This window comes from Acartia tonsa, chromosome 14, assembly GCF_053477335.1.
Source record: "Acartia tonsa isolate MP-2025a chromosome 14, ASM5347733v1, whole genome shotgun sequence".
NCBI classification, from domain to species: Eukaryota; Metazoa; Arthropoda; class Copepoda; order Calanoida; family Acartiidae; genus Acartia; species Acartia tonsa.
In genome coordinates this window covers 21,911,463-21,928,001 of record NC_137273.1, presented here as the reverse complement: position 1 = coordinate 21,928,001, position 16,539 = coordinate 21,911,463, and the positions used below count along the sequence as shown (strand labels likewise).

General features: G+C 31.6%; 1 protein-coding gene across 8 annotated transcripts in view; it reads left to right on the top strand.

Annotated features, from left to right (window-relative positions):
• The window catches only part of RhoGAPp190 (Rho GTPase-activating protein 190), a 77,735-nt gene extending 63,693 nt beyond the window's left edge, over positions 1 to 14,042 (top strand). For 6 of the 8 annotated variants that reach the window (XM_080148204.1, XM_080148205.1, XM_080148206.1 and 3 more), the window contains 9 exons: positions 3,965 to 4,256; positions 6,129 to 6,192; positions 6,635 to 6,718; positions 7,251 to 7,385; positions 7,553 to 7,650; positions 8,295 to 8,394; positions 8,917 to 8,975; positions 9,270 to 9,432; positions 10,867 to 14,042. In XM_080148204.1, coding sequence (XP_080004330.1) covers positions 3,965 to 4,256; positions 6,129 to 6,192; positions 6,635 to 6,718; positions 7,251 to 7,385; positions 7,553 to 7,650; positions 8,295 to 8,394; positions 8,917 to 8,975; positions 9,270 to 9,306 — 869 coding nt within the window. In that variant the 3' untranslated portion in view covers positions 9,307 to 9,432; positions 10,867 to 14,042. Of the gene's footprint in view, positions 1 to 1,185; positions 1,257 to 3,964; positions 4,257 to 6,128; positions 6,193 to 6,634; positions 6,719 to 7,250; positions 7,386 to 7,552; positions 7,651 to 8,294; positions 8,395 to 8,916; positions 8,976 to 9,269; positions 9,433 to 10,866 lie in introns of those variants that run through there. The other 2 variants (XM_080148208.1, XM_080148209.1) reach the window with 2 other exon arrangements.
• The last annotated feature ends 2,497 nt before the right edge of the window (positions 14,043 to 16,539 follow it).

Sequence of the window (16,539 nt, the reverse complement as noted above, 5' to 3'; positions counted from 1 at the left end):
TACACAAAATTATCCATTCTGTAGATTAAAATTATTGGTTGAAAAGTTTGGAAACTACTTTTTTTTGAACCATCTAATCTAAATTTAATAAAGGTACCCAAAGTTTTTGCGCGAACAAATATAAGTTGAAAAGTTGTTATACAACTTTGGATGTCAGTGAATATACAGTTCCATGCCTCCTCCTCCACCCCTGAGTTTACTTAGCATAATTCAGGATTAAAGGGAGAGGAAAATAAATGTTTTTTTTTTTATTCTTTCTTTCTCACTCTTTCTTTGTCATTTCAAATAGCTGAGCCACTATTGAACGTTATTGTCTTTGATCCTATCACTTTAAAACTTGAGATTTGTTCTTTTTAGCTGGTGAAAATTAAAGCAAAATTATCTTATTAGCTACTCTATATTTCCCTTTATCTGTCAGTCTATCAGTAATATTATCTGATTATAGACGTCCAAGGGGGGGGGGTAATGGGGCGATTACCCCCCCCAAACAAATTTGGGGGTGCCGTAGGCACCCCCAAATTTTTTTTCATTTTACCCCCCCTACCCCCATTTAAAATTTACCCCTGCACCCCCAATTATTTAGGAGGGGGTATTTACCCCCCCCCCCAAACAATTTTGGGGGGGTAAATACCCCCCCCAAAATAGAAAATCTATAACAATACTAAATTTTTGATAAAATTTAAATTACCCCCCCAAAAAAATTTACCCCGGGGGTAAACACATTTTACCCCTGCCAACAGATTTCAGGGGGGGGTAATTACCCCCCCAAGCAAATTTTACCCCCAGGGTAAAAATTTTGGGGGGGGGTAAAAAAAATTTGCGGCGCGATTCGCGCGCCATTTTACCCCCCCCCCAAAAAAAAACCGAATTACCCCCCCCTTAAAAAAATTTTACCCCCCCAAAAATAAAAAGCTTGGACGCCCCTGCCTATGATCATCAAGTATACATTTTACTTAGTCCGTCGGTCTGTTTGTCATTTGCAGCTTTAAAAGACATAAAACTTATAAAGGTTTCATTGTATATTTTTCTAGAAAATTATCTGTTTGGTTTTCTTTCTTTGTTAACTGAATATCTGCCTTAAAATACACTTTGTTCGTTTGTCCAATCATGATTTTCTTTGTGCTTTGATACCTATTTTCGGATGTTTCATCCTTGTTATTAAATAAGTGACTAAAATCCTCTTAGGTCAAAGGCCTTGGAGTCGTAGGCGTACATTTTGGCGGGGTAAGATTAATGCTTAACCTTTGTTAAGTCGCTTTCTTGTTCTTTTGCTTTGAGATCTGTAGCATCTCTATGAGAAAAGGTCTTTTCTATTATTTTAGGTTAGACAATTTAAGATTGCTTTAATAAAGCATCATATAATATGTTCTATACATTAATTTAAGAAAAGATACAAAATATGTTTCTGTTTGATTATATATGTATACATTTATATTGTTTGTCTTATATCAACACAAACTTTGCTACAAGTATTAAGTATTGATTAAGGTGAGACATATGTACAAAACAAACTGAAAACAATAACCTTGTGACTTTACCAGTTATTGATTAATGAAAAGTTGAGTTTTATATTATGGAAGAACTTGAACTGCCCCAAACATTAAGAGAGATAATAGATATTTATTGCATTCATTTATAAACAGCTTTCCGCAGATATTAAAATTAAGTTTTGTAAGATAATGATATAAAACTGACAAAACTGATGATAATTTTTTGACTTTTTTATTCTTGGAAAATTGTCTGTAATTTGATGCTATACATAATTTTTCAGTATTAATCTGCTTAAGAAAAACTAAATGTATTAATGTGAAGGCATAGTTTTGGCTTTTTGTGTTTTAAATAGTTTTGTCTAAAAACTAAGTTAATACTTTTATATCTAAAATTCTTTAAGCAGAATTGAATGTATTTCTCTTTTGATATTTAGGGCATTTTCTGTCCTTACCAGTTTTTCCACCCTTCCACCCAATTCCACATTAAAGCAGCTGTGTAGTTCTTACCTAACCTAAACACCAAAACTAAAACAAATTGTTTTCAAAGTTAACATGGAGTGCTTTGATCCTGATATTATAATGTGAATTATGTATTCATTATATTTATAATGGAAATTATGCATGTAGATGTAATTGCTATGGATAAAGCATCAAAAAATGCTTAGCCCCCCCTCCCTAAAAAAAATGGAGAGAGACTTTTCAATAAAAGAAATGAGAAGTCAATCGATATTAATACAATTATCGCTATCAAAGGAGTGGGGACAAAACACCTAATTTAAAAATACCTAATTTAAAAATGCCTAATTTTATAAATGTCTAATGTGACAAAACACCTAATTTATAAATACCTAATTTAAAAATGTCTAATTTAAAAATACCTAATTTTAAAAATGCCTAATGTGACAAAACACCTAACTTTAAAAATGCCTAATTTTATAAACACCTAACTATAAATACCTAAGTTTAAAAATACCTAATTTTAAAATACCTAATCTAAAAAAACCTAATTTTAAGTATATCTTAAAACTGTTGTTAAATTTATTAAACCGGCGGCTACGCCCCCTAGAGGCCTCTAGGGGCGATTGCAGTGCGGAGGCGAATTCAATTACATCTTTTGGGGGAGGGGGGGGGATTGAGGGTTCATGAACCCCCCCTCCCCCTCCAGAATTTCAAAGGTTGAATTTTAATTTTTTTGGTTTCTTCCCTAACCTAAGTAGCCGTAACATCCCTTTTTTTTCTTGGGGGGTGATAGTTAATCATCCCCCATTTTTGTTCTAGTTTGATAAAGAAAGATTGAAGAAATATTAAAAAACGGAGGGGGGGGGGGGATTTTTTCAAAGGGTGATTTCTCATTGGAAGGTGTTGGTAACCTCCCAAAACCTTCCCATGACATACGGGAAGCTTCATTGTGAAAATGCAGGGGCGTCCAAGCTTTTTTTGGAGGGGGGATAAAATTTTTTTAAGGGGGGAGGTAATTTGTTTTTTTTTTGGGTGGGGGGTAAAATGGCGCGCGAAGCGTGCCGCAAATATTTGATATTTTAGAATTAGGCATTTCTAAATTAGGCGTTTAGATAGTTTAAAATTAGGTATTTTTAAATTAGGCATTTTTAAAATTAGACTTTTTTAAAATTAGGTATTTTTAGTTAGGCATTTTTAGTTAGGCGTTTTTAAATTAGGCATTTATAGATTAGGTGTTTTTAAATTAGGTGTTTTTAACGTAGGTGTTTTTAACATTAGGTATTTTTAAACTTAGGTGTTTTTATATAGGCATTTTTAGTTAGGCATTTTTAAATTAGGTGTTTTGTCCCCACTCCCTATCAAACACTATTCTTTATTCAAAAATGCAATGAGAAAACCTTTTATTATCAAAACTTGATCTAGAAGCACTCTTGAAAATTAATTCTGAATAGAGCAACTTGACAGGTTTTTATAAAGGCTGTGCTTGATAGATTTCGAAGTGGTTTTATCCATGCAAATTACATCCAACATGCATACATAATTTTATTCAAAGAGAGCTTTGAATGGATGCTTTTATAGAAATAGTTTTTCTAAAGCTTAATTAAAAAGTGCACTTTTTGCTCTGTTGAAGCTTATGAAATGTCCCACGGTCTTCTAGCTTAATTCATGATTTAACTTATTTTGGCTTTGTTAAATAAAATATAAGAAATGCTTAAGTTTTATTGGACTAGTTTTCATTTGAACTACTAATTCAAGCTTATTGGAACATAAACTTGGTCTCTTTGCAACATTACACTTGATTGAATAAATATATGGGACTATACTCTTAGGATCTTTTTATTAATTTTTTACAATTATTAAATAGTCTCTTTGTAAAATATTGAAAACAAGGCCTTTCTGAATCAAAGAACCATTGGAGACAAATTATTTTAGAATAAGGCTCAATTCACTAATAGTCAATTCACTTTGTATAATTCAAATAATTTTAGTCTCTTTGTAATATTTGTTATTTTTAGGAGGAGGGCCACCAGGTGGAGGGGAGGGTAAGGACCTGTGCTCCCCTATGGGGGATGCGGGGGCAGGGGGTGAGCAGTCAGAGAAGCAAAGGCGGAAACTAGAGAAGGAGGAGAAGCTGAGACAAAAGGAGCAGGCCAAGCTTGATAAAAGAGAGAGGGAGAGAGAAAGGAAGGAGGAGAAAGAAAAGGCAAAGGAGGAGAAGAGAAAAGAGAAGGCAGAGAAGAAAATAGCGGCCAGGGCTGGAATTAAAGCCAACAGTGTCCAGGGAAATGCCTGCCTTGAGGATTTCAGGTATGATTAGGAACACTTTGATCAAATCTCTTCTAAATTAAGTGTAAGTCCGTTTGTCCATCTGTTAATGGTACCATTGATTGTTAGAATCGTGCTTCTTATTTCAAACCTAGGTTGAGGATTCTTGTAACAGAAAAATTTTCTTCTTGATATGATATTTCACATGGGGAATCCTAAGACGATAAAGCATCATAAGCGTCTCAAGATAGACGTATTTCTACATGGAGTATCATGCATTTTCTTTTTATCAGTATCTAATGTTTACATACTCTAGAATTGTTTATGTTCGTTTGTCCGTTTGTTTTCTTAACCTTCGCTGTACTGAATGTTGTCATTCTTGTTTTGATTAATTTTTTATTCAATGTTGAATGAATGCAAATAGAAAGTTGAATAATTTTCTCCATAAACATAAATAAAAAGTTTGTCGTGGCATTTACTATAAATTTTCAATAGACTTGTGTAAGTTGAATTATTATTCAGGGAGGGAGAGGGCATTGGGCTGTTTATTACACTAGTCTTCAAAGTTTTATAATAACTTTTTTGTATTCGTTGGCTTTACAACTGTTGGGACTTCCATTGAATCTTGATTGGTTGGTTCATTAATTTAAGTTTCCAAACATTTTAACCACTAATTTAAATCTAAAGAAGGGATAATTTTGTGCATCATCATAGGGGATGTACATCAATTTGTATACCATTGTCTTGTCCCTTTAGATCCCTGATTATTATTGCTAGGTAAATAGTTAATAAAAACATCAAAAGGACTGGATTTTCAACCACAAAAAGATTATAAACAAATAAAATTTTTGGGCCTGTTGAAGTTCACAGTAAATTGATGATCAAATTTTCCACACAAAAAAAAAACAAGAACTTTAAAGTGGCCAAACGGATGAGCGTACAATGCACGTTATGTTTGCAAATCATTTGTAATTGGTGCTTAAGTAGGCCTGCAAATAATATAAAAGTGCAATACTCCATTATTGCACATGGAGCGCATGGCTAAAGAAAATGCGCAAAATATGTATTTTTCGTAAATTTCTGTGCACTGCGAGAAAAGATATGAGTAGCTTCACTACCAAAATTTCTCGCCAAAGGGGGTATTTGACAAAACTGCTAAAGTAAACCAACCAAATTAAAATCATTAATTTTAACATGCAGGCTAGAACATAAATAAGTAAACATTCCTAAAATAGTTTTGGAAATTGTTTTGTAACAAATACAATAGACTATAATTCTAAATAAAAACTGATTTTGGAACACTGTCATATTTCTTGAAGTTTCATATTCTCAAACATAGCGTAACTGAAAATCTTTATTCGTCTACTATAGGTAAAATTTAAAGTTTAGACGTAAATTGAATTACTATATATTAGATCTTATGGCTTGTTTTAAATTTTTAAATATTTTTCGCTCTAATATCAATCTTTCCCGAAATCTATCTTTATCCTAAGAAATTCAACTATTAGTATACAATTTTGTCATACGCTTCATTGTTTCATATTATACGATATAATGTAACCAAGTAAAGCTTTATCCTAAGAAAGTATCGCTGACTCGAAAATAAACCGCTTCTGACAAAAATCTGTACACTATATAACCAATAATATGGCCAGGTTGTTTCTCTGCTGTTTTCCTGTTGGCTGATTTATAGATTGTTGCACTAGATTATATCTATAGTATATTCAGGGTTTCAGATACGAAACCTCTCTAACTATCTACCAATATTCAGAGCTAATGATACAATCCATCTCTAACTATCCATCTATCCATATCAAGAGCAAATATTGCTGAAATATTTCTGGATCCTAAGATTATTACAAGGTTTCTTAAATTAGCATTACAAGAAATATTCTATTTATAATTAATATTCAGAGCTAGTGATACCAACCCAGTTCCAGTATTTCTCAGTAAAACAATCTCATTCATTGAGTCACAGGTAAATATTCTACATTTTTTAGTAATGCTACTCTATAATTTACTTTGTCTATCTGTCCGTCCGTCAGTCAGTCCGTAACCCTATGGGGTAAATATGAATTTTAGATATACTGCTAATTTATGTGTGAAGATTCTCTATAATCTTCAAACTAGTACCTTTATAAGTTATCTTGGTTCGTTTGTCTATCATCTAGCTATCTAATTTATATTTGATATTTACATGTTGGTTTATCCTGGATTTCTATTATCTATCTAAATATATATCTCTAACTATAATATATTCTGAATATCTATTATCTATCCAACTATCTATCTGAATATATAATCTAACCTTGATATCTATTGTGGAAGGTTTGTTCAGGGCACATATCTGTCTATCCTGGATATCTATTATCCATCTAACTATCTATCCTGGATATTTATTATCTATCTATCTAATTTAGGGACTAGATGCCGAAGGTTTGTACCGAGTTCCTGGAAATCGAGCACACGTAGATCTCATATTTAAAGAATATGATGAAAATAAGGTAATTCGTGCTTTCCCTCAAAGTGCTATAGATACAACAAACCCCTCCTTTTTCGTCACGGTATAGAAATGAAAATAAGGCAGGGGCGGTTATTTAAAACCCGACACGTGTGGAGGACCTTACCCTGTGGGGCTACCTTTTACCTTACCTGAGGTAAATATACAACCCCCCCCCCCCCTTATGATGTTAAATAATGGAGGGGTTGGTGTCTGTGTTCGGTTGTAATTTTTAGGGAAATAGCCAGTTTTTTTTTATATAAATATTATTTTCTTCAAAATTATATGTAAGGAGGGAAGGGTCTTTGGAGTGTATAGTAAATTGGTCTCCAAAATGTTATAAACGTCATCTTTGTTTGGCTAACAAACTTTTAGACTTGGTTGAAATCCTGATTGGGTTGTAGCAACTAGCAGGGTCCAAATGTTTGCACCAATAATTATAATCTTAATCTAAAAGGTGTATATTTGCTCTTAATTTGGGTGTACATCAATTTATCGCCCTCCATAAAGATATTTACATATTATTATTTATTTAGGATTTCTCACTGGAAGATTTAGATATAGCCGTAAACGCAGTTGCCACAGCCGTTAAAGACTTCTTCTTCAAACGGCTGCCCCCACTTCTGTCGCCCGAGCATATGGATAGCCTAGAAACTGTTGCAGTCATCCAGGTAATAATTAGCTGCTGTTTTATGTATAGAAGTGTTCGGTAAATGTTTACTGTTTAATAATCATTTATTATTTTGTTTTTTTATGACCACTGAACATCTGTTTAACAATTTAGTTTATTAATACAAACTTACATCAAGGTATTACCTAATCTGTTTAATTATTTTAGGACAAGCAGACAAGATTGACAGAGTTGAAGAAGCTAATTGACTGTCTGCCCAAGAGTAATTATGCTGTTCTCAAATTTATCTTCACTCATTTTGTCAGGTAAAGAGGAATTTTGGTTCTGAATTGGTACTCTACAGTACACTGTTCTCTATTCGGTACTCTTTCCTGTATAAGTATTCTGTAAACTGTTCTCTACTCGGTACTCTTTCACGTATTAATATTAGCCTGCTTATGGATTGTCTACTCCAACTTATTTTCACTCATTTTGTCAGGTATGGATGACTTTATGTGCATGGATAGAAAATGTTAGATTAATTAGAGTACACTAAAGCTATACACATGCTTTACCAAGGAAGTGATTATAAGTAAGATAAGATAAGATGTCCTTTTATAAGAAATATTCTTTTGATAGCAGAACGAACAGCTCAAACTAAAAAGTATGCTATTTATAACCTATGGTTGTATTAAAGGAGGCGGGTGATATTGTTAATTACACTAAACCCAAAATTTATAATAACGTTTCTTAGGTATTCGTTGGCTTTTGAAACTTTTATTGAATTTTGATTGTTTTGTTCAATAAGTTGAGTGTCCAAGCATTTTAACCACTAACTGTTGTCTATAGAATGTGTATCATCATTAGGGATCGATTAATTGGCCATTTTATTATCCCTGTAATCCCTTGGTTGTACCTTATTCTCATCCCTATATACATGGATTCATTAAATATTCTAATATTTTTTTAGGGTGACAGAAAAGAGTAAAGAAAACTGTATGGACAGTAAAAATTTGGCTATTTGTTGGTGGCCTACTTTACTACAGTATGAATTTGGCGATTTAAACAAGGTAAGGCACTTCTTTGTTTTGTTTTTTATTCTAAACTACTACAAGTTTATGTTTGTCATTCAGTTCTCTGTGACGTATCCAACTCGGTTTTTTGCAAAAACTTTGTTTTCTATATGGTACTCATTGTTATATATTGTAAACTGTTATCTATTTCGGTACTCTTTCATGTATTCTATAAACTATTCTATGTTCATTACTCTCACCCGTATTCTGTAAACTTTTCTCTATACAGTACTCTTTCCTTTATTCTATAAACTGTCCTCTATTTAGTACTCTTTCCCTTATTTTGTAAACAGTTCTCTATTCGGTAGTCTTTCTAGCATTTTTTAAACTGCTCTCTATTCAGTACACTTTCGCCATTTCTGTCCTTTTCTCTCTTCAAATAGCTTTGCTAATTGTAAAAATAATTGTCTTTATTCTCAATTCAACTCTGATTTTTTGAAAAATGTTAGGAAACATTATTATGATGATTTTATCTGTTAGAATCAGCAGTTTCCTGGATCTTGATATTCATTTATTTAGTTTGAAACTATGCGGCCGCATCTTGAAGACGTTGTGCAGACTTTAATTGATCAATACAGGTAAAAAAATTCAGAATTTTGAAGATTTTTAACCGAATTTTTTAAAAACAAATTACAACTACAATTAGCCTCTAGGGGCACTTTAAGTGTGAGAGGAGTCCACCTTACTTTTAATTAAGGGTGTTTGTACTCTCCCCCAAAACAAATCTACACCTTCACTGGTAAAAGAGAACCATATCGGTTCAGCAATTAGCGAAGTCCATCGGGACAGACCGTCAGAGATCATGTTACTTTTATGTAAGGATTACAACTAAAATTTAGTCTTTCTTCTATTTATTTCTTTTTTTGTTTTAGGCATATATTCTGTGGGGATGAGGCAATGGCTATTTAAATTTCTCCCAAGCTATTCTTCTTCATTTACATCACAAGGAAGTGTGTATCTACCATAAATCAGAACATTTTCTGTTCAGACAAAGCCAAACTTGCTTATTTCAAATCAGATTACTGTGACATTTAGGTTTATGCTATTTTTCTTATTTTTACATAACAAAAATTTCTCTAATTGATGTTTAATTTTGAGTTCAAATGCCAATGCAATTTTAAGATGTAAAATAATTTATCAGTAAGAGTATATAATAATAATAATTTTTTTTTTTTCAATTATACTTATGAAAGCAGGGATAATTGGTTATTAATACTGCATAAAATAATTTAGCAAACATGAGGAGATTTTATTTTGTTAATGTTGTAATCAACAAAAGGGGTAATTTTGCGCATCATCATAGGGGATGTACATCAATTTATCGGCTATTGTCTTATCCCTTTAGTTCCCTGTGCTTTATTGTGAGGTGCCAACAGAACTCTCTTTATTTTAAACTCTATCCAAACTCTTAATTAATAAACCCGACAGGGATACACGGATGGGATAATGGAAGAAAAATTAAGTTTCTCCTCTTTCCCCCTAAAATTATTTATATACATGATAAAGTGTTCCATGTTCATCAAATATTGAGAAAATAAGCTAAATTTTTCCAGTATGGCTTCAAAACCGATTGACACCCTTTGAATTAGAACCGTTACTCAGCCATACAGAAAAATCATGTATAGCATCGTATTGCAGATAATTTTCTATGAAATGAATATTAAAATAAAAATCATGAAATTAAAACCAGTTTTGTTAGCTCAGGCCATCGGCCCCTCGGGGCTAGCAAACTAGCTTTAATCTTATAATTTTTTCCTTTAATATCCGCGGAAAGCTGTCTATAATACGATGCGATGGATAACTATTATTGAACTGGGAGAAACAATAATTTTATCTTCTATTGCTCTATCCTCGTATACCTGTAAGTTTGCTCTCTGAAAATTAATGCACACGCATTCTCAACTTTTATTTGTTGCCATTTTGTACAAAAATTATTATTAAACATGGTTCCTTGTAAAATTACAGATTTAAGAAAATATCTTTTTCTATCTTATTTTCAATAAATTGAATTCCTATTTTGACTCAATAATATCTAGGATTCGAGGAGGGAGGTTGTATTAGGTAAATCCCCCCCCCCCAAAAAAAAAAAAAATTTGGACGTCTTTTGCATGTTTGGCATCTTTATATAATCCAATTATACCCTACGGGGCCTTAGTTTTAATTAACCTAACTTAACCTAGCCTAAAAAAAGAATCATAAATGACACAATTTTCTTGGGAGGGGGGTAAATTAATAGATTTTCCAACTTATTTACCTAAAATCAAATTTCTCTTGAATCTAATTGTAATTTTGTGTACATAATGGCTACAAATAAAAATTATGCTATTTTATTTTGACACTTGATGTAAAATCTAACTTAAAGATCCTCAGAGAAATACAATCAAAGTTTGTTTAAAAATAAAACAAGAACTAAACTTAAATGGAAATATTTTCATTTATATATTAATAAGAATAATAATATACAAATAGGCTAACTAAAAGTAAAGTTAAATTGAAAAATATCATAATAGAATAGAATATATAAAATGTAAGTAAAGAGGCATATGTAATTTTTTTATTTTATGGGATGTTTATTTATTTTTGTTTGGCGGTTTTTTTCTTGTAAAAATTGGAAGATTTTTGAAAATTTATTTTAAGAATTTTCCTCTGATTAAGTTAGTTGGGTAAAGATAATAGGAGCTTATGATTAAAGCCATTTGTCAAAATTTTCAGGTTTTTGGGGATAGACGATATTTAAAAAAAACTTAAATAATTTTTTTTCTAAATAGCTCAACCAACATGAATTAATTCAATGGATATAGAATACGTGGATATTGTGAGAGGGGAAATTCTAAATTACTTCTATAGACCTCAGTTAATGGTCAATATGTTCCTATATGGTCAAGAGAGGGGATTTGGTAACGTTATAGTGGAGGGTTATCGATATATTAGCCAGCTGGGAGAGACATTTATCTGGGTATGCTAGATTCTCTTACAATATCCACGTATTCTATATCCATTTATTTTGTTGTATTTATTGCCAAATGTCCTATCCCCTAATTCCTGAATTCCTAAATGAACTGATTTATTTTGCAATTTGTGTCGGGAAATTAGAATGAAATTATTCTACAGAATATAAATGTTACATAAAGAAAAACTTTTATGCTTCTAATTTTCCGCCATCATTTTGGCATACTGCAAATAACAGCATTTTTTTGATAAAAGGTGCTTGCTCTTAAATAATCATTAAAGAAAAAAATATTTAGTCTTCAATTAAAACTTACTCTTGCCTAAGTTAACTCATATATTTCTCAGAGAGGGGGGAGCCATTGGACTTTAAATTACACTTGTCCCCAAAGTTTTATAACCTCAAAAACTTTTGGTACTGAATTTTGATTGGTTGGTTCCAAACTAGGAATGGCTAAATTTTTGAACTAATCATTTCTATCTATAGAAGGGGTAAAATTATTTATCCTCATTGGGATTTACATAAAGTTATCGTTCATTGTCCCTTAAGATTCCTGCATATTGCAATCTCTCAAATATATTGAATAGGAGGAAAAATCTCAAATTTTGTTTCACTGAAAAATATTCAAATTAGGTAAATAAAACTTGTTTCAAGTATTTTTATTAGATCTGTTTAGAAATCTCTTAAACCAAAATGTAAGATCTGCAATTATTAACAATTAATTGATTAGGTGTTCTGATATTAAAAACCTGCGTTTCGGATTGTCCTTTCTTAAAACTATTTCTAAGATGAATATATATGGAATTCGTGGATATTATGATAGGTGATTTTTTGTCATTTATTTAGGTTACTAATATAGTCCTCAGATATTGGTCAATACGTTCCTCCATGGGTAGGGAAGGGGATAGTATTAGTCAGCTTGGAGAAACATTTTATAAGAGTTGTAATCTCTCATCTCTCACAATATCCACTTATTCTATATGCATTACAAAATGGTATTTGATTAAAAGGGGTATTTTTAATGGAGGGGAGGACAATGGAATATAAATCTCCTCGATTTTAGTAGTAAAATAGATGTGAAATAAAATAAATCGTTAAGCTTAACCTACATTTTGGTAATTATTATTGCATAGTATTATAGATAGGTTTCCTCGGATAATAAAATTAAATTTTTGTTAGCCCCGAGGAGCCGAAGGCCTGGGCTAACAAAACTGGTATTAATTTTATGATTTTTATTGTAATATTCGTGGGATTTTATCTGTTATACGATGCTAAACATGATTTTTAGTATAGCTGAGAACCGGTTCAAATCCAGTGGATATTTATCGGTTTTAAATCCAAACTGGAAATCATATTACTAAGCTTAAATTTATTATCTTTATGTTTCTGTGCGCTGTACTAGTCAACTCTGAGCTTTTTAAAGCCAAAGATTAAAAAAACTTTTTTTCTCTCTCTTTATCATAAGAATAAAGTTCATTTATTTTTTTTTGTGATTTGTTTGCTTAAAAAATTGTATACAAATAAGGTCTTTTTGAATTAAATCAAAATCTGAAACTGGTAGATTTAAAATCATATGTGCAATCATATTAAAAAATATTACTTAATAATTTTTATTTAGTTATTTAAATAGTGTTAATCAATAATTAATGAAATCACAATACTTTTACAAATAGTAATAATAGTATATTTAAAACACAATAAAAATTATTCAGATAAGGTGCAGTTCACGGTAAAATATTTCTGGTAACGAATATCCCAAAAAATATCCTTAAAGGGCTGCTAACGGCCAAACGGTGGAACGTATAGGTTATGCTGGCGACAAAAGAAGGCCTACAATTAATCTGGAATAGCCATTACTCAATAATGTACAGTTAATTTGGAGTGCACATAAAAGAGCATTTTTTCTTCAGTAAAGCTTTCCCTGTGCATTATTGGATATTGTCTATTCCAGATTATTTATAGGAATTCATAAATCGCTTAACATGGTGTGCGGACATGCCGTTTGGTAGCTAGCAGCCTTTAAAGTTCATAGATTTTTTTAGATAATCGTTATACCATGAACTGCACTAGATCCAAACTTTTATTTGAATAAATTTTACAGTGAATTATTTTATAATTTACAAATTAAATTTTGCTCATTTCATCACGGGTTTTGTTACCTTCTATTATTTCATTGTATAGTTATTTTTTAATTTTGTGAATAGTTAATCGTTTTCTGTACATATTTTAACGTCTCATACTGTTTTGTTTTTGTTTATTTTTGTATTAATTCATGTCTAAAACTCATTATTTTCTGCATTTATTGACATTAATACAAATAAAAAGAAGATATTAAATTATTTTATTATGTTTTTCTAATAAATTTAAAGTACTAGGTATACTTGTAAACATATTTTTTTCTGCCAAAATGACAACTTAAGCTTTTTTGGGCTTTTCCCTTTTAACAACAGCCAATTACTTTTCAGTTTTCATTTTGGTAGATTTTATAATTGTTTCTTTAACATATGCCTCTATAAAATGACCTCGTAATTAATATATATACTAAAACAACTGAGGTAAAAATGTGAATTACTTGTGTAAAATTAAACTGTATAATTGTATCCTCTGTAAAAAAAATGACAAAATTGTAACATGTGTTAAAGATTAATTATTCCAGTGAGGCAATGTAAAATAATCAAATATACTAATTCAATAATAATGTTGTTTTTTTATTTTCAAAGAACTTTTACATTCAATGGTAGCGAAATTATTTTTATAGAAATAGGCTTATCAAATGGATAAGGCAATGGCCGATTAATTGATGTATATCCCATTGATGATGCACAAAATTGCACCTTCTATAGATTACAATTAGTGGTCGAAATGTTTGGGCACTCAACTTAGTAAACCAACCAATCAAAATTAAACAAGTTGAAGAAAAAATAAAACCTTATTACAAAACTTTGAGAACTAGTGTAATAAACAGCCTTATGTCCCTTCCCATTCCTAGTGCAATAGTATGAAGTTATTTTTATATAGACACGCTGAGAGTTGGAATATCTCTCTAACTGACAGTGGCGAAACAACTGCCAAATAAAATTTGGTCTTTTAAAAAGCTGATTTAATAACCCGGGAGTGTAACAATGAAATTCAGAGCTCAGCAACCACGCCCAGTCGCCTGTAATCCTGAGGGGAAAACACCTTTACAGTTTTTTAAACCAGCTGGAAGTCGAAACTAGACACAAATATCCCCCTAGAGGGTATGTTTCCTATTACGTTTGTCGGAGTATAAGACTTGATATATGATATCTAGATATTGGTCCTGACCCCCAAATTCGTCAACCTTAGTCCTTAAACAGTGATTTCATACCAGACTTACTCCTTTGTCTGTTATTTATAGCGGAATCTTTATGCTAACGAAATACAAAAATTATGCCCATTCCCACCAAAATCTGTACACAATTTCAACCATGCAATGTCAGGTCTGGAATGTACCTCCACTGTTCTCCTATTGGCTGATATAGAAAGCATGCCTCTAGTTTATCTCTATTGTCTATTGCGATAATTCAGGAAGTATGAGGGGACATTAAACTACAAGACATACTAATACCCAAATCTTAAAACACGTTATCTCATTCGACGTCTTAAATTTTTGGCGCATTTCCATAAATTCTTGATTGGTTGTTTCAAATGAGCAGTGTCTGAACTATTCAACCAATAATTTTGATCTAAAGAAGGTTGTTTTATTTATCATCATAAAGGATGTACATTGATTTATCTTCAATTTTCTTATCCCTTAAATCCCTGCAGCTATAATTGCAATGTAGGTAGATGTGAGAAGTACTATCTACTAGGTATTTACTAATTTAACATCAAAAGGCCTCTAAAACTTGAACCAATTAATTTCAGGAAATAAAGAGATATTCAGTAGTATCAGAATAATTTTAGGTTTACCTATCTGTTAATGTATGTTAGATTTTTTTATGCTTACAACTTTATACCTAGAAATGTTCATAGAAATCCATCCTCCTATTATATAAAGTACTAAGCTTTTTTGTTTGTATCGAAGGATAACCATAACCTCTATACCGATATGATTCTCCTTTACAGGGAAGCTTCCTATAGATCCAGAGAAGGTTGTCCCCACCCTCCCAATAAAAAATGACCCCCGCCCCCAAAAAAATATTTTTATTTATTTTAAAACTCAAATTGAAAAGGGGGGAGTCGACTTTTTCCCATCCCGCCTAAAGTGTCCCTAGAGGCTTCTAGGGCCGTATCCGCTAGTATTATAAAAAATTAAATAGGGATATTTATTGTCGGTTTTGTGACATCACCTCTTAAGGGGCGATAGCCGTATATAGTATGATAATCTTTTTTTGAAATATTGTGTTTTAAAAAAGCCAAAAATAATCATAACCTATCTAAAAATAATCATAGATTTGCCTCACTTTCTAAATTATAACTACTTGATACAGAAATTATTGTGTTAAATTTGAAAACAATAGGTCAATCATAACATTAATAAATAAACGATATAAGCTATCAGTTATGGATCTATACTAATCATATAAAAGCTTTGCTTTAAATTAACGCTGTTTTAGACATGTTATTAGATGAAACTAACCATTGCATTGGACACAGAGATTTCTCAGAGGCTTTATGAGCATTAAAGATAGAGGTTTGATTTTTCAGTGAATAAGTTGTCAGCCATGTCACTTTTTGTAACTGCTTTTCAGACGCTTCTTTTAGTTTGCTTTAAAAGTTTTGTAATGCAATGCTTCATATGCCTGTATAGATGTAGAAACTGAGCTTTGATTGGTACCTCTCATTTACACAAAGGGAGACTTCCCAATTGCCAGGATCCCGTAAAGTTATGTGTACCAATACTTTAAAACATGGTTCGAACGCTGAAGTTAGGTATGGTAGATGCTTTAATGAGGTACAATGTGGATTCGAAACTGTCACTGCCGCCGAAAACTGTTATCCCTTCCCTTTTTTCTATTCTAAGTTAAATAATTTTTTAATTATTTCAGAAATAATTATTTTTTCCTTGAAAATTTCCATTGATACTGTTAATACTCGACAAAAATGTCAAGTTAAAATAAACCGTCTTTTTGAGCTCTTTATAGGGTCCTAGGACAAACGCAGGAGTCCCAAACGTCGGAGTTGATACTTAACCTAACCTAATCTATTTTAAACCACCTTATAGGTTTTTT